Source organism: Somniosus microcephalus, chromosome 7, assembly GCF_052327205.1.
Source record: "Somniosus microcephalus isolate GS21.2 chromosome 7, FLI_Smic_1.0, whole genome shotgun sequence".
Taxonomy (NCBI): domain Eukaryota; kingdom Metazoa; phylum Chordata; class Chondrichthyes; order Squaliformes; family Somniosidae; genus Somniosus; species Somniosus microcephalus.
The window spans coordinates 71,995,079-72,016,888 of NC_140993.1; the positions used below are offsets into that span (position 1 = coordinate 71,995,079).

Below are 21,810 nucleotides of genomic sequence, written 5' to 3' on the forward strand. Positions count from 1 at the left end.
ACAAGGCACAAATACCCTCCACTTGCCTGGATGAGTGCAGCTCCAACAACACTCAAGAAGCTCGACTCCATCCAGGACAAAGCAGCCCGCTTGATTGGCACCCCATCCACCACCTTAAATATTCACTCCCTCCACCACTGGCGTACCGTGGCTGCAGCGTGTACCATCTACAAGATGCACTGCAGCAACTCCCAAACCCATGTCCTCCACGAGCTAGAAGGACAAGGGAAGCAGGGGCATGGGAATACCATCACCTGCAAGTTCCCCTCCAAGTTACACACCATCCTGACATGGAAATATATCGCCGTTTCTTCATCGTCGCTGGGTCAAAATCCTGGAACTCCCTCCCTAACAGCACAGTGGGAATACCTTCACCACATGTGTAAAGTCTGTAGGTATTATGGCGAATTAATACACAGACTACAAGAGTAACTTTAACAGGACTTTACTATTCGAAGGTCAGGGCGAATCTGCCCAATAAATCCTGACACAGCACTTATATACCGGTGTGGTCACCGTCGGTATTACAGTATACAGCAGCCAAGATAAAGTAGTGCCACACCTAAAATAGTTCTCTTAAAGGTGGACGGTTACATACAATAGTTCTCTTAAAGGTAGAACAGTTACATACACTACAACATGGACTGCAGCGGTTCAAGAAGGCGGCTCACCAACATGTTCTCAAGGGCAATTAGGAATGGGCAATAACTGCTGGCCTTGCCAACGACGCCCACATCCCGTGAATGAACAATTACAAAAAAGATACCAACATGTCTCACTCTCCATTTTCCATGTGTGAGCTTAGACAGCAAGTGTCAGTGGGCTATTCGACTGTGGCAGGTGTCACAACTTCTCAACATCTGATGTGAACAGAAGCACACTTTCAAGCAGTGGGGTCACTGGATATTAATCAGGAGTAGGACCCCTGGGTGACCTTCCCTCTGCTCTAGAGCCTGAGGAATGCGGTCGCATCCTGCATGCCATCTCCAGATGAGATCGCCCTCCCCAAACCTCAGTTTGGAACGTAGGAACAGGAGTAGGCCATTCAGTCTCCTGAGCCTGTTCCACCATTCATTTAGATCATGGTTGATCTGTATCTTAATCCCATCTACCCACCTTGGTTCTGTAACACTTAATACCCTTGCCTAACAAAAGCCTACCAATCTCAGTTTTAAAATTTTCATTTGACCCAGTGTCAACAGCTTTTTGGGGGAGAGAGTTCCAGATTTCCACTACTCTTTGTGTGAAGAAGTGCTTTCTGACATCACTCCTGAATGTCCTAGTTCTAATTTTAAGGTTATGCCCCCTTTCTCTCTCTCTACCCTATCAATTCCTTTTAACATCTTAAACACCTCAATTAGATCACCCCTTAATCTTCTATATTCAAGGTAATACAAGCCTAGTCTATGTGACCTGTCCTCATAATTTAATCCTTTTAGCCTCTATTATTCTGGTGAATCTGCACTGCACCCTCTCCAAGGCCAGTATACCCTTCCTGAGGTGAGGTGCCCAGAACTGAACGCAGGGCTCCACATGGGTTCTAACCAGAACAGCTGTAACGTAATTTCCACCCCTTTGTATTCCAGCCCCTTGAGATAAAAGAGACCAACAATCTATTAGCCTTTTAAATTATTTTTGTACTTCTCCAATATCTTTTAATGATTTATGTACTTGAGCCCTTAAACCGCTTTGCTCCTCCAAAGTTTTTAGCATCTTGTCATTTAGAAAATACTCTGCTCTATCTTTCTTAGGTCCAAAGTGGATGACCTCACACTTTCCTACATTGAACTCCATCTGCCACAGTTTTGCCCACTCACTTAATCTATCAATGTCCCTTTGCAATTTTCTGCTCCCATCCACACTATTTAGTGTGCCACCTAACTTAGTCTTGTCAGCAAATGTGGATATATGGCTTTCTATTCCTTCATCCAAGTCATTTATAAATATAGTGAAAAGCTGGTTGAATAGTCTGCCAGCATGTCAATGCTTGCACATAACGAATGGTCACTCAGCCGAGGTAACTTGGGTGCAACTGTGTCCCAGGGTCTGGAGAAAAGAAGCCAACATTTTTGGACATTGAGGGAAAAAAAACAAAGTCCTGCTAGGGGAGTTATCCCCGGGGTCCTGGCCAATATTTATCCCTCAACCAACATAACAAAAACAGATTATCTGGTCATTATCACATTGTTGTTTGTGGGACCTTGCGGTGCGCAAATTGGTTGCCATGTTTCCCACATTGCAACAGTGACTACACTTCAAAAGTACTTCATTAGCTGTAAAGCGCATTGAGGCGTCCGGTGATTGTGAAAGGCGCTATATAAATGCAAGTCTTTCTTTAGGGTAGGAAAGCTTCACCGTGAAATTGGTAATCTGGCTTTGGGCGGGCTTGCAGCAAAGACACCTTACGGAGTTTGGTAGCTGCAGTTTGAGTTCTGGCCAGGCAGGGCCCTGTGTAAATTCTTTGCCTCCTATCTGGTCGGAACTTTAACCATCCTGCCTGTAAGAGGGCTCATCACACGCTTGGAAACATATGGGCACAGCTCTCTCCCAACTTGTTCATTGATGTCCTTCAGAGAAGGGAACTGGCCACTCCTACCTGGTCTGGCCTACATGTGACTGCAGTCCCACACTATATGCTTGACTCTTCATAACATTGTAACAGTTTCAGGCAGGAGAAGATCTTCGGTCAGTCTAGCCCACCTATCCACAGTATTCTCCGAGTGCACTCTCTGAGTTGGAAGGTTGTAGGTTTAAGCCCCACTCCAGGGACTTGAGCACATAATCTAAGATAACATTCCAATGCGGTACTGAGGGATTGCTGCATTGTCAGAGATGTTGGGGTCAATTTTCTGGCCACCGTTGGGCGGCTTTTCAGGCGGCCGGGGACCAAAAATCGCCGAAAAAGCAGGTCGGGACCCCCCCCCCCGCCTGATTCCCCGCCACGTCCGACTTTCGGACCGCCGTTTCCCCGCAACCCGCTTCAGTCCCGGCCGCCGCTGGCGGGACTGGTCGTCGGCACACTAATGACCAATAATTACCTTGTTGAAGTAGATTTTCTGGGGCCGTTGCGACTTTGGGGCTTTCCCCACATCAAACATGCCTGCGGGGAACCCCGCTGATGAAACCTGGCGTGAAGCTTGCCGGCTTGCTTGCTGTCAGCTGCAGGTCAGGGAAAGCTGCGATTTAAAGGGACAGCACTTGTATGTTGAAGGACCTTGTTGTTGCAGGTTTGGGGCTACTTCTTCAAGGCTTAGACACAGCTGTGGAAGGTTGGAGCCTCATACACTTCTCCAATGCGATCTCCTGGGAAGCCCCTCTCGCCACCCTCACTCAGCGCTTCCTCAGCGGAGGCATCTGCGAGAAGCATGGGACGCCTTTTTTTCCTTCCCTTCTTGCCATTACAGGATCTCCAGCAGCAGAGGTGGCAGCAGCAGAACCAGGAACAGCAGGATGAGCACCAGGATGCTGCTCACTCACCTGAAGCTGCACAGGCCAGAAGGGGCCAGCGCTTGGAAGTGGCTTGAGAGCACCTTGCTGCGCTTTAGGGGGCCATGGGGACCCATTTCTGCACTGGCAGTCCTACTCAGAAGGACTTCCATGAAGATGTGGTTTCTCTGTTCAACAGATGGCCAACGCTCCTCAAGAGATGTCATTCTCTTATGAGCACTCACCATGTTTTCTGTACCCTGGCGAGTTATCTCCTCCATGGAGGTTGCCAACCTTTCCATGGTGATGCGTTCATGCGCCAATGACTCCACAAAGGCTCTGCTCATGGTCGCTATGGACTCCTCCATTCGCTCCACACTCGCAGCGACCCTGGAGACAAAACCTGCCAGAGACTCCTGCATCTGTGCATGGAGATCCATCACCTCTTTTGCGGATGGACCCAGAGGCAGAGGGTCGACACGCAGCGCAGCTGAGCTGAGCTGGCAGAGTCCTGCGCCCTCCGACGAGGACTCTCCACTGCTGCCCCGGTCTCCAGAATCTGCTGAGGCTCACTTGTGAGCTGTGAAACACCAGGTGACAACACTACTCTATGCCCCGAAGGTCCCCCTGAGGTGTGAGTGTCTGCGCTGGTGCTGGGTGCGCTTACTTCTGCTGACGCTGTGCCCTCAGAGGTTGGAGCTTCCTCTGAGGAGTCTGGCTGCACAGCCTCTTCCTCCTTCAGTGAGGACGGGGGCTCTGGATGGTACTGTGGGGGAGTAAAGGAAGGAGTTAGAGATGTAATGCCAAGGTTCTTCTGGTGACTCCCAGCGAGTTGGCATCTGCTGACACCTGCATCCATGCAGCATTGGTCTCAGTGGGAGGCCTCTTCCTCCCTGACCTAGGGAAGAGGACCTCCCTGTGGGCCCTAACCCCATCCAATAATGCCTGCAGTAAAGCCTCGTCGAATTTGAAGGCAGCTCGGGGTCTGGCACTGGCCACAGCTGCTGCAGGCTCCTCTGCCATCCTGTATGGTTCGTTTGGAAGCCTTCAGAGGATGCAGTGCTTGCTATGGACCTTGAAAGTACCACGAATGACGACATCATACTGTGGGGATTTCTGACTCGAATTGGACAATTAGCAAAGCTTCCCACATGCTGGGAATTAATTGGCCAATTGAGGGAAAATTGCATGGAGCTGGCTGACACTTTTTTTTATGTGTGTCAGAAACCCCACATTCGGGGAAACCCGACCATTTCCCACACAAGCCGAAAATCGGGGCCGTTGAATTTTTTGATGAGATGTTAAACCAAGGCCCTGTCTACCTGTTCAAATGGATGTAAAAGATCCCATGCCACTATTTGAAGAAGGGCAGGGGAGGTCTCCTGATGTCCTGTCCAATATTTATCCCTCAACTAACACTACCAAAGCAGATTAACTGCTCATTTATCTAATTGCTGTTTGTGGGGCATTGCTGTCCGCAAATTGGCTGCCACATTTCAATGAATTTACAACAGTGATTGCACTTAAAAAGTATTTAATTGGAAGTGAAATGCTTTGGGACATCCCAAGGTCGTGCAATGCACAATATAAATGCAAGTTCTTTCTTTAATAACCCTGAATCCCATTTGTTCACAAGAACCTGTCTAGTTCCTTCTTGAAACCCATTGGCCCAGAACTTCGGGTCTCCGCGGGTGAGTACACGCTGGGTACTCACCCGTAGGCCCAGTGGAAGTGCCGGTTTCCTGCATGCACTGCGCATGCGCGGGAAACCGGCACTTCCGTTCCCGTGAAAGAAGGGGTTCAGAGTTCGAACGCGTGCGCAGGAGAGGCTGCGCGTGCGCATGGAACTTACCCTCCTGGAGAAACCTGCAAAAAAAATGTAAGTCTCCAGAAGTTACACATTTAAAAAGCAGGCGTAAGGCCTGCTTTTTACAAGGTAAGTGGTGAATTAATTAAAATTAAAACATTTTTTCCACAGGTTTATTATTTTTAAATACTTTGGCCTAGAAATTCGGTAGGCTTAGCGCCGCATTTGAGGCGCTAGAGGGCCTAGCGCCGGAGTTATGGCCAGTTGAGAAATTCCCTGGGGCCCTAAATCGGCGTTGCACCGGTAGCGCTGCGCCGGCACCAATGACGTCATCGGTGTGCGCAGTGTCCCGGTTGCCGTGGTAACCCGGCCCCAAGCCGACATTCAGTTGCGCCCGCCTCGCCCGTGGCAGGCGCAACTAAGACTCTGGCAACAGAGTCTTCCCCCAGTGTGCGCATAAAGGTGGAGCAGCGGCCGGCCGTGTTCCCGGCGGCTGCCTGCCCGCACCTCCCTTCCCGGACTCCTGCATTCCCCCCCGCGGCCCTGATCAGTGTCTCATGCGAGCCCGGCACTTCCCCGAGGTGCCGGGCTCAGATGTCGGGTCAATCCGCCGGACAGTTGTCGGCTGCAGGCAGCTCCTCCTTAACAGGAGGAGGAGGCCTGCAGTTCCCCCGCCTGCCGCACCGCATCGGGTGCCGCAGCGGGGGATTAGCGCCGGGAAACCCAAGTTCACGCCCGTTTTGAGGCGCTAAAGGAGGGTTTTAGCGCCCGCCGCCGTCTGGGCCCGGCGCACCCGAATTTTCGGCGGGCGCTGCCGCATTACCGCTGGCGCAAACTTTCTGGCGCTACAGCCCTGGCAAGACCAGAACCCAATTTCTAGGCCTTTATTTTTAGTCCCGTTAGAAAATAAAATTATTTTTTTCAAAAATTTAAATTGTTTAAAATAGTTATTTCATGTAATTTATAGTTTATTTAAAAAATGTGTTTTTAAAAAATTTATTTGAAGATTTAGTGATGTTTTGGGGCCCGTAGTATTTATAAGTTTTGACAGCTCTTCCTGTCAAACTTATGAATGGAGCATTCCCTGCTCCGATTGGCTCTCCAAGGCCCACGTGATCCCAGGGGATACATCAAACTAACTGCGCCCCTGGGATACGCAAGCACTGCGCGCCGGCAGTTGGAGCAGGCCCAGGATCGGAATTCCACGGGGACCCACAACTCAACAGCCACGCGCAAGGTAAGTGCAGGTCGGGGGCTTGCACCCGCGGGAAGCCCCCGACCCGAATTTCTGGGCCAATATGTTTCTTGTTCCATCACCCGTGTCGGTAATCGGTTCCACATACTTACCACACTTTCAGGATAAAAGTTCCTCCTGCATTTCCTATTTTCTTTTGTTCTCCTTAATTGGTAAATATCACCTCTTGTGCTTAAATTGGGAGGACCAAGTCCCCATTCACTGAACTCTTAAGTTGAGGTCAGATGGATTTAAACAGTCTCCAAGGGGCCAAAGGGTCTCCCTTCTCCAAGCACTTTGTAAACCAGGTTTAACTGGATTTCCATTGCATACGATGTCAAAGTGAAGTGGTGCAAAACTTCCCACTCTGGGGATTCTGTGTAGGAACTGGAGATGACACACCAGTAGGGGGTGGACTTCTCCCAAATGTCCTGGCCAACATTCCTCACTCACTGTCCAGGTTGGAATCCTTTACCTTTTATTTCTATGCCTAAAAGAACGAAGGAGAGAGAATAATGAGACTGCTGTCAAAATTGGAGATTTTCTATCACGAGGCAAACACCTGAGTCATTGCCTTTGTACAAAAACTGTGTCTGTTGTGTGATCCTCAGGGACAAGCAAGATTGCATTTATTGTATTCGCTCTCTTATCTTCTTTTTCTCTGCCCCTCTTCTCTGTATTTATTATTCCAATTTCAGGCTTTGAAAAAGGCCACATAGCATGTCTATCCTCGCATTCGTTGTTCTATTGTAGGCCTTCTTTCAAAACTATTTGGTCTATAGCTGAAATAGAGGGCTTTCATTACCACAATGAATTCTGGGAGAGGCCTACTTCCATAATGTGCCTTTTCTCATCTAACACACAAGTGTTCCCAAGCCTGCAAGAGGCAGAGGACCAGAGGCCAAATCTAATCTTTACACTGCGACTTGTTCTTCCTACAGATGCAATGCTCAGGACTACATCTGGCACAAAGGGATTCGGTGTGAGTTCATCATCACAGAGTTCCAGGTGATGTGTATAGCGATCGGCTCCTCGGCAGTGGTGATCCTGCTCCTCTTCCTGCTCACTGTCTTCTTCGCAAAGAAGGTGTACTCCTTAAAAACTGAAAACAAAAAGCTTCGGAAAAGGAGGTGGGTATAGTGACACCATCCCTCTGGAACAAACACAACGGCAAGTACATGAAAAAAAATTTCAACAATTTACATTTAAACAGCGCCAGCACCATGGACGACCCATTGATGTACTTGTCACTCCTTCACTTTTCTCTCCTTCATTTCACTTTTTCTCTCCCTCCTTTGCTTCTTCAATTTCTCTCTCTCCTTCACCTCTCTCTCTCTCCTCCTGTTCTGTGTCTCTCTCATGGCTGCTTTACTTTGTTTCCTCTTACATCTTTCCATTTCTTTTTTCCTTCCTTACCTCCCTCTGCTATTTGTCTCTCAAACTGGGGGATAGGCAGCAGCACTGGGACTGTGGTCGGGCTGGTTAGAGGCAACAACATCAAAACTTAAGTGAGCAGTTTATAGGGAGCAGAATCATTAGCCACTGGGTGGGAAGCAATGTGTGAGGTGATGTGTAATGATCTGAATGTCACAGAGTAACCGCATCGTCTTCAACAAAAACTTTGAAACTTTGTGTTTGGAAACATTTGTTGCTTTTTACAATCACCAGCCCCTAAAAGCACTGGCTACCTCCATAAATCCATTAGCCAGAGGTCAGCCTCCAATCACATTTGGATCAGGTTATCAATAATAGAAGAGAAGTCTGTTCTCTCACTGTCTGTGAGTTTTGTTGCAGTCAGCTCATTCCCTCCTCGTGTCTGCATTTTAATGGGTTGGAAAATATCAGTTTCTGAGTCAGCAGGTTGGATTTTAAATAGTGTTTTCAACTTTACTTTGTAGTTGGCATCCGGTGAATATTAACACACTCCTAGAGACAACCTGTTAATATTAACACACCCCAGAGAGACCCTATTAACATTAACACACTCCCAGAGAGACCCTGTTAATATTAACACACTCCCAGAGAGACCCTGTTAATATTAACACACTCCCAGAGAGACCCTGTTAATATTAACACACCCCAGAGACCCTGTTAATATTAACACACTCCCAGAGAGACCCTGTTAACATTAACACACTCCCAGAGAGACCCGGTTAACATTAACACACTCCCAGAGAGACCCTGTTAATATTAACACACTCCCAGAGAGACCCTGTTAATATTAACACACCCCAGAGACCCTGTTAGTATTAACACACTCCCAGAGAGACCCTGTTAACATTAACACACTCCCAGAGAGACCCTGTTAACATTAACACACTCCCAGAGAGACCCGGTTAACATTAACACACTCCCAGAGAGACCCGGTTAATATTAACACACTCCCAGAGAGACCCTGTTAATATTAACACACTCCCAGAGAGACCCTGTTAATATTAACACACCCCAGAGAGACCCTGCAAATATTAACACACTCCGAGAGACCCTGTTAATATTAACACACCCCAGATACCCCCTGCAAATATTAACACACTCCCAGAGAGACCCTGTCAATATTAACACACTCCCAGAGAGACCCTGTTAATATTTACACACCCCCAGAGAGACCCTGCAAATATTAACACACTCCCAGATACCCCCTGAAAATATTGACACACTCCCAGATACCCCCTGAAAATATTAACACACTCCAGACACACACTATTAATATTGACTTATTCCCAGGGACGCCCTGTTACTAGTAACACATTCCCAGGCCCCTTCGTAATGTTGACATGAGGACCTTCTGGTAATGTTCATACTCCCAGGGACCCCTGTTAATATTAACACACACCCAGGGATACCTGGTAAATATTATCACACTCCCAGATACCTCCTGCATTTCTTGTTAGCCCCTTTAAGTCAGTGGAAAGAGGCTTGCAAAAGTTGCAGCTCATCAATCAGAGCTGGATTCAACCCAGGCCTCAGAAAAACAGGACCACATGCTAATTCATCGTGATACCCAATCCCCAACTTTCTAACCTATTAATTTCCGTTACATCAATTTCCCATGGATCAAACCCTTCCCATAACTCCCATTAAGGGTTACTTACACCTCTCTCTGCGTTCCTATTACCCTTCTGCCTCTCACTATATTACACCTCTCTCTCAGTCTGTATTCGACCTATTCCTCAATCACTCTGTTAGATCACTCCCCGGAGGCAACAAGCTAAATTAGCACATTTTCACGTTAGTTCCTGTGTTTTTTGCATTGCTCAGCTGTGAATGTTCAGCCTGCTTTAAAATCCCAAGAACAAATAATATAAAATAATTTACCAGTGAACAGGAGGATACTTTGGCTTCATGGAGAATTTCATTCTTCAGAACTTGCAGTGATAGCTGTCATTGAACTCACCTCTGGTAGTATGAACCAAGTGAACTTGGCACAACGGGACCTGGGTTATATCACTGATTGGGAGCAGGCCCCTCAACGGGGTGTTTATAGAGTCTGTGCAGGATGCTCATTAGCACAGAGACAGACAGTGCTCTCTGTGTAATCAATAATGAAAGAGCAGTTTATGTGAAATCTAATTAAGGAGTCCTGTCGTTGTTGACCTTTCTCGTTTCCCTCGTGTGATGAAGAGAAACAACTTTCAAAGCAAATGTTTCACAACCTCTTGTCACTCAAGGTTGTGTCAATCAGATGCAAACAATTTAATCAATGCTGGGAACTGGCTGGTGAAGGAGTGCTGTGAGGATTAAGTAGGAGTGACCCAGCCTCAGCCTGTGGTTTCCATGGAGACGAGTTGCTAAATAGCTGTTCAAAATTAGCCAGAGATTCTATGAAAGATTTTCAAACATGACTCATTTTCCCCTCCCAGTTTTCTCCCCCTCTCTCCTGAGGGGACAAGGCACCTTCCAGTACCACACATGGTGAGTGTTGGCTGCAATAGGTGGCACAACTGAGCACCATCCTTGTCCTTGCCTAACCTCCATTTACTCACTCTTTTCAGCATCAGTTACTGGATAGGATCAGGAACAGGGCACTCTGACAAGTACACAGTGGTACAGATCAGCCTCGATCCGATTGAATGGCAGAACAGGCTTGAGGGGCTGAATGGCCTACTGCTGCTCCTATGTCCTAGCTGTGAGCAGATAACTCAGCATGTGAACCTTGGACCTCCCTGTTCTGTTTTGGTCAGCTACTCACTGGGTAAACTGACTGGGCCACTGCGGCAGGTTCCTCCCCTTGCCCTCTGAGGTTGACTCTAGGATACAGCTTCCATGTGCCCTCAGCTACCCTCTGGTTTCTCAACGCCACGGTGCCTTTCATCTTGTGTGTGCCTAGGCAGCAAGTCTTGTTGGGCTAGTTATCCACAGGGGCATCACAGTCCAGTCTGATCCTATCCCTTACCTGACATCTACTTTCCAGCAGGTGTCACAAAATGGCGACCAGGAGCGGGGATTCAAGATGTTTCCGTCCCCAACTCCTTAGCCCAGTGGTACTGAGGCCAATTGTAGCTATCAGCGGTCAGTCACCCCGCTCTATAATGATCAGCTAACTCGGCACAGACTGCGGGGTGTGGGGGGGGTGGTGGGGGGTGGCGGGTGTTGAAATTCGTTTGCAGTTGATTGAAATTTTATTCTACAAGAATGTTGCCTGATAAAGCAGCTTTCTCCCTGCCTAGTGCAGTAACTGGTGGCTCAGGTGGTGTTAGAATACTGGTTATGGTACTGGGCCAGTAATCTAGAGGTTGTGAGTTCTAAATCCCACCAGGGCAATTTGGGAAACTGAATTCAATATATCTGGTAATTTGTGGGCTGGCACCAGACAAAATGACCATCAAAGCTACCAGATTATTGTCACTGATGTCCTTCAGGGAAGGGAACCGGCCTCTCCTATCCGGTCTGGGCCCAATTTTCCCTTTAAACTGCGAGGTCACGCAGCTGTCTGGCGCTCTTGTGCAGGCCACTTGCCAGCTTTACAATAGGAAAAAGCGCGCATGTGCGGGAGTGTGAATGGGCTGCGCAGCCTGTTAAAGGGGTCGCCCAACCCAAAATAAATGTAAAAAGAAAAACTTGCATTTATATAGGGAACATTGTCTGGGCGCACATGTGACTCCGGTCCCACACTCTGTGGTTGACTCTTAATGTATCAAGCCAGCATTTGTAAATGTGCTCAGCAGCTTTTTAGGATGGGCAATAAGTGCCGGCCTTGCCAGCATCTCCAAATCCTGAAAAAATAATTGAATGTACAAACCTAGAGTTCTCAGTTTCAATCCTCAATTAATGCTGTATTAATTAATCCTACAAAGACTGTTCTTAGATAAAGTGCCAGCAGTATCACCAAAGCAAACTTTCCGGCTTCAGTAAGGCTGACAGCCAGAGAGGCCATTGGCTGTGGAAGACCCCACCTCGGGGATTGGCACTTACCCATGTACATGGCATCATAAAGGTGGCTAAAGATCGCTCAGCGCTTAGGATGGGCTCTGGATAGGGGATCAAGCCAAAAACTTGGGCATCATTAAAACAGAGATGTCCAAACTGTGGGGCAAGGGCCAAGCTGGACTGTGAGTCTTAGCAATCCAGTCCTGAGACTTGGCAATCCAGCCCTGAGTCTTGGCAATCCAGCCCTGAGTTTTTTAAAATTAATTTACAGGATGTGAGCGTCGCTGGCAAGGCCAGCATTTATTGCCCATCTCTAATTGCCCTCAAGAAGGTGGTGGTGAGCCGCCTTCTTGAACTGCTGCAGTTTGTGTGGTGATGGTACTCCCACAGTGCTGTGACGGAGGGAGTTCCAGGATTTTGACCCAGCGACGTTGAAGGAACGGCGATATATTTCCAAGTCAGGATGGTGTGTGACTTGGAGGGAAACTTTTCCCATGCACCTGCTGCCCTTGTCCTTCTAGGTGGTCGAGGTCACGGGTTTGGGAGGTGCTGTCGAAGAAGCCTTGGCGAGTTGCTGCAGTGCATCTTGTAGATGGTACACACTGCAGCCACGGTGCTCCGGTGGTGGAGGAAGTGAATGTTTAAGGTAGTGGATGGGATTCCGATCAATTGGGCAGCTTTGTCCTGGATGGTGTCAAGCTTCTTGAGTGTTGTTGGAGCTGCACTCATCCAGGCAAGTGGAGAGTATTCCATCACACTTGTGCCTTGTATGTGGTAGAGAGGATTTGGGAAGTCAGGAGGTGAGTCACTCGCCGCAGAATACCCAGCCTCTGACCTGCTCTTGTAGCCACAGTATTTATGTGGCTGGTCCAGTTAAGTTTCTGGTCAATGATGCCCCCAGGATGTTGATGGTGGGGAATTCAACAATGGTAATGCCATTGAATGTCAAGGTGGTTAGACTCTCTCTTGTTGGAGATGGCCATTGACTGGCACTTGCGTGGTGCAAATGTTACTTGCCACTTATCAGCCCGTGCCTGGATGTTGTCCAGGTTTTGCTGCATGTGGGCATGGACTGCTTCATTATCTGAGGCAGTCCAGCCCTGAGACTTGGCAATCCAGCCCTGAGTCTTGGCGTTTCAGCCTTAAGTCTTGGCAATCCAGCCCTAAACCTTGGCAATCCAACCCCCGAGTCTTGGCAATCCAGCCATGGCTGCTAGCAATCTGGCTCTTGAAGCTCAGATAACCCAGTTCTATTTGTGCTTATTTTTAATTTGCTGGTTTGTCCTGTTTGTATTTTATGGGCCCAGTGCTTTGGAAAGGGCCATTCTTAGTGCAGCTGCCTGATTGATGGATAAATCCTAAATCAGAACATCAAGATCTATTAGCATCCGTAACTTGAGATATCTGGAAATTAGAGGGAACAAGGACTGAAACTTTACATGTGGCAGGCAAAGCTTGTCCAGTTAGGAAAGAGTTGGCTGCTGTGACAGGGGGATAGTAGGTTTTTTCTGTCTATATGGGCTGAATAGCCTTCCTCATTACATCTATCTTGTGATCTCAGCTGGATGTTAAAATTGGCTCCTGAATTAAGGAGGGGATAATCAGGCCCTTGTGATTCTTATCCATTGATACTCATTGGTAAGTACATGCATGTTAATGTCAGGTGAGAGGAGGACCATTCGGACGAATCATCCTACCTTCCTCTCTCCACAGATGCTGCTTGACTTGCTGAATGTTTCCAGCACTTTTTGTTTTTATTTCATTCCTGCCTTTCATCTTTTAAAACTTTATAACACGTGTTGGAGGCAGTGCAGAGAAAAGCCATGTGGCTGACCTCAGGTCTTAGGAATCTGGGTTAGGAGAAAAGACGGGAGAGACTTGGGCTCTTCAGCCTGGAAATGAGGCAGTGGGGGGTGATCTTACAGAGGGAAATAAGATGGTAAGCGGCATGGAAAAGGTAAATTCAGCTTATAACTTTAAATTAAAGTGCCTGAGTAAGACAAACGGACAAAGGTTCAAACAAGTAAAAGGCAAAATGATACCAGGAAATTCTTCTTCACTCAGAGAGTAATAAACACTTGGGCCTAGAAATTGGGTATAGCCCCGCTTGAGGCGTTAGAAATGGCGCTGCGCAAAGTTTATAGCCAGACGAAACTTATCGCCGCCTGGCGCGATATTGGGTTGCATCGCCCCCAAAGGGGATTGAGGCGCGAATTCAGACGTTGCACGGGCCTCCTAAGGCGCAAAATTTCCGGCGCTACCCAATATCGGCGCGGACGGGCGCAGCGCAGGTGATCTCAATTACCGATAACCACGAGACTTCCAGCCGCCGGCCGGCTCTTAAAGGGGTGGGTCAGTCAGCCTCAGCTTCCACACTCATCGCCCTGTAGGCCTCAGAATCGGCGCTCGCCCTTCTCTGGCGCAAAAAACTTGGTCAAGATGGAGAAGGTGAGACAGAGAGCAGAGCGCTTCAGCACTGAGGCTCTGGAGCAGTTGGTGTCTGCAGTGGAGCGCCGTCAAGATGTTCTCTATCCTGACAATGGCAGGAGGCCGAATCAAAAGGAGTACCGTCGAGCTTGGAGGGATGTTTGTCAGAGGGTCAACTCCAGCAGCATGGCGACCAGGAGCCCTGTTCAGTGCAGGAAGAAATTCAATGACCTCACTCGGGTCGTTAGGGTGAGTGTTGTTTATGCAAACTTCTGATTCCCTCCATCTGCACCTGACTTCGCGTACCCTGTAGCCATGGTGCCCCAATGGCCATCTGTCAGCAAGTACCCATGGCCCTTTCTGGGCACACACATGCACATTTGACTCAAGGCATCATGTAAGGGCTCTTGCACCATGGGGGGCATGAGATGATCACTCAAGGCATCATGTAAGGGCTCTTGCACCATGGGGGGCATGAGATGATCACTCAGGGCATCATGTAAGGGCTCTTGCACCATGGGGGGCATGAGATGATCACTCAAGGCATCATGTAAGGGCTCTTGCACCATGGGGGGCATGAGATGATCACTCAGGGCATCATGTAACAGAACTTCCCCTTCTTTACCCTGCAGTCCAAGCTGGCGATGATCCGCAAGGACCAGCTTCGAACCGGTGGCGGACCTCCACAAGTGGTCACTCTCACGGATCTCGAGGAGAGAGTGCACCAGATTCTTGGAGGACGTCTGAGTGGTCCTGTTACCACTGCAGCTGCCGACCACATTGTCGACAGTGAGGGTAAGGCTCTCACCTTTTTCAGCTGTCTCCTTCCACTTGGTCCCCCCGCCAGCATGCTTTCTCAGTGTGCAGCCATGTCAGAGCCTTGCCGCAATCTGGCATGCCTTGCCGCCAACCTGTCCTTTTGCTAAAGCCACTCTTCGACCTCCCTACTTTCAGATGCTGCATCACCAACTCGGGATCTGCACCCTGAAGCTGCCAGTGCCAGTGCCTCTGGAGGCGAGGATCAGGAGGAAGCCGGAGCATCCGTTCCAGCCTCAGGGGAGCCTACACATCTGCAGACTGGGGATAGTAGTTCCCTGGAGGGGAGGGGGGGGGTGCTCTGATGATGAGCCAGTTGCCGGAACAAGCGGCCTGCAGCAACGGGAGGGGGGTAGGCAAGTTCGGCCACCGGCTCCCCGGAGGGCAAGGCAGGGAGCGATGACTGCTGCACAGAGTGCAGAGGAGGTGCGTAGCCTGGCTGAAATGAGCCCCCAGGCCTGGCTCAGGCACACTGAGCTGATGGCTGCAGTGGGGAGGATGCCTCAGTCGATAGAAACACTGGCAAAGAGTGTGCTGGACTTTGGAGCAGCAATGGAGAGGACTGTCCAGGGCTTCGGGGCAGCAATGGAGAGGACTGTCCAGGGCTTTGAGGCTGCTATGGAAAGGACTGTTCAGAGCTTCGGACAATCCCTGGAAAGGTCTGTCCAGGGCTTGTCCAAGGCAGTGGAACGGACTGCTCCGGCCTTGTCCGAAGCAATGGAAAGAACTGTCCAGGGCTTCTCCGAAGCACTGGCACCTGCCACACAGGTCCTCACTGCTGCCACGCAGTCACTTGCTGGCCTCGTCCACACCCAGATTGAGGCAACGCGAACTCTCACTGCAGCCACCCTATCTGCATCAGCTAGGATCACCCCGGGCCCTTCCAGTACCATACGAGGCCAGGAATCAGTGGAGCAGTCGATTGTGGCGGATGAGCCAAACCAGTCCCCTCAGAGAGCCAGTGTGTTGTCCGACCATGGTGCAGGTGTCCTCTCTCGGCAGGTGACCATTGTTCATGCCACCGCTGGTACGTCTGCAGTGTAGCTGCCACCACCTGCAGGGCACACTGCAGCCAGCCTCCGCACCCTCCAAGACCGGAGGTCGTCCAGGCCATCCCTCAGGGGCTTCTGCACTTCCACACAGTCAGCAGGCGTCCCCCAGCCTTGACCCCGCCACTGGGGTTCAATTACGTAGGAGCAGCAGGGAGGGAAGGGGCCGACCGCGAAAGAGATGTCGTTCTCCATCAAGGGGCCAGCAGTAGAGGGAGGTGCTGAGACGTTTCTTTGGCCAAATTCAAGGACTCCCTCACCTGTTGTGATTGTTGGAAATGGTTTGTTTAGTTTTGCGGCTTTGCCGAAGAGTTAACTGTTATTTTGTTAGTTATGGTTTCTGTTGACATGACGTTGTTATGCTGGAAGGAAGGACTTTTTTGACAATAAAGAAAAGTTTTAATTTGCAATGGTACATGCTACTATTTACAGTCATGCTGGCCTTCAGAGGCTTTGAAAGATCCGAAGTGCGCAGGACGAATGACACCCATCATTCCGTCAGAGGGGCCTCGAACCGAGTCCTGATGAGCCTCTGACGGATGGCCCTTCCACTCTCAGGAGCCCTCCCATCTTCCTCCTCCTCCTCCTCCTCCTCCTCGTCCGCATGCTCCTCCTCCTCCTCCTCGTCCGCATGCTCCTCCTCCTCCTCCTCGTCCGCCTGCTCATCCTCCTCCTCCTCCTCCTCGTCCGCCTGCTCCGCTGGACCTTGAGGGACAGCTGGCATTGGCTGGGTGTGTCGAATGGCCAAGTTGTGGAGCATGCAGCAGACGACGATGATGTGACCCACTTGCTCCGGCAAGTACTGCAGGGCTCCCCCCGAATGCTCTAGACAGCGGAAACGCTGTTTGAGCACACCAATAGTGTGCTCCACAATGTTCCTGGTCGCCTGATGGCTGCTGTTGTACAGCTCTTCTGCTGGGGTGGCAGCCAAACGGAGTGGTGTCATGAGCCATGGGCAGAGAGGATAGCTCTTGTCCCCAAGAAGCCAGCCTCGTGGGTGAGCCGGCCCCTCAAAAAGGTCACAAACTGAGGTCTGCCGCAGGATGAACGCATCGTGGCTGCTCCCTGGGAATTGGGCGTTGACTGTCATGATCATTTGGCGGTGGTCACAGACCAGCTGCACATTGAGGGAGTGGAACCCCTTGCGGTTGCGGAAGTCCTCAGGATTCAGTAATGGCGCCCGCAAAGCCACGTGTGTGCAATCAATCGCCCCCTGCACCATGGGGCAGTCCGCAATAGCAGCGAAGCCCTGCGCGCGCTCCGCCTGCTTCTCCAGGGTCAGAGGGAAGGTGATGAATTGACGCCTTCTTCTATAAAGGGCAGCTGTCACTTGCCGGATGCAACAATGCACTGCAAACTGAGAGATATTCGCAATGTCCCCAGTGGCTGACTGAAAGGATCCGCTGGCAGTCACTTTGACGGCCACCGACAGAGAGGTCCTGCACCGTAGACGCGGCTGCAGATCCTCAGCAAGCAGGTGGCACAGCTCAGTTACAACCTCCTTACCGAATCGGAGCCTTCGAACACACTGCTCCTCCGACATGGCAAGGTATGACACCTGCTGCCTGAAAACCCTCGCAGCGTACCCCCGGATTGGCCGACCTCCATTGCCCCTCCTCCTTCTGGCCAATACCGGCCCTCTCTCCCGCCATCTCTGTGCCCCTTCAAAGTGTCCGGCCATGAGGACGTGGCCCTCCAAAGCAGCTCCCATTCCGATGCCAGTCGGGCAAAACGCTGTTAGGTGTAGCGCTCCAACTGCTCCGGACAGGTCTGAAGGTCCCAAGTATTCTAAGGCTAAATCCAAAAAAATCTGCTCAACAGTAGCTCATCAACTCCAGCAACGATCACAATGAACAGGCCAAGTGGCTGCAGCTTTTATACTAGAGCTGTCCCCTTTAAATAGCGCCCCCCGACTCCGAGAAGGGCCTGGTAACGTTCCATCGAACTGTCACTAATAGCGCTAGGCGGAAAGGTTCCGGGCGCCACCGAATATCCGGTCAGGGGCGCCTAAAAGGCGTTGCACACTGAAATGACGTCATGACCTGCCTGCGCACGCGGGCGCGCGCTAACAGTTAGCACAGGCGTTAAATGTATAGTCAATATGGGAGGTGTCGCTATCTTCATTGCACCCGCCCGAACATTGGGTTACGCCCCACATTTCGGACTCATTAGGCGCTAATCACCGAATTTCTAGGTCTTGGAGTGGACCCCCAGAGAGAGGAGTGGAGGCAAAAACCCCGGAATAATTTAAGAAACAATTGGATGCTACAATGGTGGGGGGTTTAATGGCTCATTCGAAAGTAGGAAAGGTCCCTTGGTTTTCAACCTCCACTCATAGCGCTATTCCCTCAGTTCTGTAATTCATCTAGTCACCCTTCTTTGCACTGCCTTTTTAAAATAGAAAGACTGCAATTGCATGCAGCACTCCACACTTGGTCTCACCAATGAGTAATGCAATAACCGTGGCTTCCTGGGGCCCTGTGTGATGGCAGACAGTCGGAGACAAATTACACAGAGTTTTTGAATTGGCTGCAGTGTTTTCTCTTTTTTTTGCGTCTCGGGAGACGTAATTAGTAAGGGTTGCGAGAATGGCATATGACTGGGTGAGCAGAGGGCCTTGATGGGCCTGATGATCTTGGTGGGCCTGATGATCTTGATGGGTCCAATGATCTCGATGGTTCTGAAGATATCGATGGGTCCAATGATCTTGATTGGTCAAATGATCTCGATGGGTCTAATGATCTCGATGGGCCTAATGACCTTGATGAGCCTGATGATATCGATGGTTCTGATGATCTCGATGGGTCCGATGATCTTGATGGGCCCGATAATCTTGATGGGTCCAATGATCTTGATGGCCCGATGATCTTGATGGCCCGATGATCTTGATGGGCCCGATTATCTTGATGGGCCCGATGATCTTGATGGGTCCAATGATCTTGATGGCCCGATGATCTTGATGGCCCGATGATCTTGATGGGTCCGATGATCTTGATGGCCCGATGATCTTGATGGCCCGATGATCTTGATGGGTCTGATGATCTTGATAGGCCCGATAATCTTGATGGCCCGATGATCTTGATGGGCCTGATGATCTTGATGGACCTGATGATCTTGATGGGTCCGATGATCTTGATGGCCCGATAATCTTGATGGGCCCGATGTTATCGATGGGCCTGATGATCTTGATGGGCCCGATGATCTTGATGGGTCCGATGATCTTGATGGGTCCGATGATATCGATGGGCCTGATGATCTTGATGGGCCCGATAATCTTGATGGGTCCGATGATCTTGATGGGCCTGATGATCTTGATGGGCCCGATAATCTTGATGGGCCCGGTGATCTTGATGGCCCGATGATCTTGATGGGCCTGATGATCTTGATGGACCTGATGATCTTGATGGGTCCGATGATCTTGATGGCCCGATAATCTTGATGGGCCCGATGTTATCGATGGGCCTGATGATCTTGATGGGCCCGATGATCTTGATGGGTCCGATGATCTTGATGGGTCCGATGATATCGATGGGCCTGATGATCTTGATGGGCCCGATAATCTTGATGGGTCCGATGATCTTGATGGGCCTGATGATCTTGATGGGCCCGATAATCTTGATGAGTCCGATGATCTTGATGGCCCGATGATCTTGATGGGTCCGATGATCTTGATGGGCCTGATGATCTTGATGGGTCCGATGATCTTGATGGGCCCGGTGATCTTGATGGGCCCGATGATCTTGATGGGTCCGATGATCTTGATGGCCCGATGATCTTGATGGGTCCGATGATCTTGATGGGCCCGATGATCTTGATGGGTCCGATGATCTTGATGGCCCGATGATCTTGATGGGTCCGATGATCTTGATGGGCCTGATGATCTTGATGGGCCCGATGATCTTGATGGGCCCGATGATCTTGATGGCCTGATGATCTTGATGGGTCCGATGATCTTGATGGGCCCGATGATCTTGATGGGTCCGATGATCTTGATGGGTCCGATGATCTTGATGGACCTGATGATCTTGATGGGTCCGATGATCTTGATGGGCCTGATGATCTTGATGGGCCCGATGATCTTGATGGGTCCGATGATCTTGATGGCCCGATGATCTTGATGCGCCCGATGATCTTGATGGGTCCGATGATCTTGATGGCCCGATGATCTTGATGGGTCTGATGATCTTGATGAGTCCGATGATCTTGATGGGTCCGATGATCTTGATGGCCTGATGATCTTGATGGGTCTGATGATCTTGATGAGTCCGATGATCTTGATGGTCCAGATGATCTTTGCTCACCCTCCCTCAACCAACACCACAAAAAGCACCTATGCAGTGGAGTGATTATGATCATGGGCTAGCACCTCAGAGGCTCTGAGTTCAAATCTCACCATGGTAACTTGGGAAATTGAATTCAATAAACTTTGGGCTGGCACCAAGAAAATTGACTGTGAATGCTGTTGGAGTGTTGTAAAAACCCAATTGGTTCACTTTTGTCCTTCGTGGAAAGAACTTGTTCTGGGCCTACAAGTGACTTCAGTCCTGCAGTACATGGTTGACTTTTAATGACCTAGCAAGCCACTCTGTTGTAATTGCTTCAAGGAAAAGGCCCACAACCACCTTCTTCTACATTATAACAGGTGGATGTAAAAGATTCCATGGCATCCAATCAACACCTCACTTTTCAACATAAACAGACAGATGTTAGAACCACAGAGACACAAATAGAACCAAGACATTGTAGTAGAGATGGACCTGATCTCAAGTTAAATGTATCAGCTGATTGAAACTGCCCAAAGTCTCCACTTTCAGACTGTGCGAACAGCTAACAGAGACTTCAGGCAGCTTCAATCAGCTGATATGTCTAACATAAGATCAGGTCAATCTCTACTACAATGTCTTGGTTCTTTCAGATGGACTTAGCTTCCACCGTATTTAGCGGGCAAATTGCGTTAGCATGAACGCAACCTCTATATGCGGTGGGGACTGTACCAAACGTTGTTTCTGTATTCAGAGGAAGCACATCTGTAGAGCACCTTATTGTGTCTCTCAGAAGCATCTCAAAGCACTTCACATACAACAAATTACTTTGAGTGCAATGACATCTAGGCACACCTGGAGGCCATGTTGCACACAGCAAGATGCCACAGAGAGAAATGAGATGAATGACCAAGGAGTTTGGTTTGGGTTGAGGGAGGAATGTTGGCCAAGGCACCGGAAGAACGCCCTCAGTTTTTTGTTATGACTTCAAGTCCTGGATGAGGGCCTTTGTATCCACAACTTTCTAATTCAGAGTTTAACCACTAGGTAAAGCTGACATTTTAATGCTTAAAAACCTACAAAATCTGATTTTGCTCAGAATTAAAAAGCTGGATTTGACAAAAAAGGGGGAAAATAACAAATGGAGAAATTGGAGCTCAAAATATAAGGGTAAATTCACGGATCCCGTACTCACATAGTAACAAGAATAGGCCATTCAGCGCTCAAGCCTGTTGCGTCATTTTGTTAGATCATGGCTGATTTGTACCTCAACTCCATTTACCCGCCTTTGATCCATCACAGCAAGGAGCCATGCCCGAAGGCACTGTGAGTTCAACTACAGCCCTATCTCCAAGCTGTTCTCCCTGGATGTGCGGCCCCACACTGGGACATGGGATAGGCGAATTTACCCGATCGTGTTTG

General features: G+C 49.5%; 1 protein-coding gene across 1 annotated transcript in view; it reads left to right on the forward strand.

The window, feature by feature from the left end:
• Positions 1 to 21,810, forward strand: part of LOC147114716 (uncharacterized) — an 88,481-nt gene that overhangs the window by 54,517 nt on the left and 12,154 nt on the right. Inside the window, exon 3 of the mRNA XM_085992589.1 lies at positions 7,409 to 7,597. Within this exon, the coding sequence (XP_085848715.1) occupies positions 7,409 to 7,597 (189 nt within the window). The remainder of the gene's footprint in view (positions 1 to 7,408; positions 7,598 to 21,810) is intronic.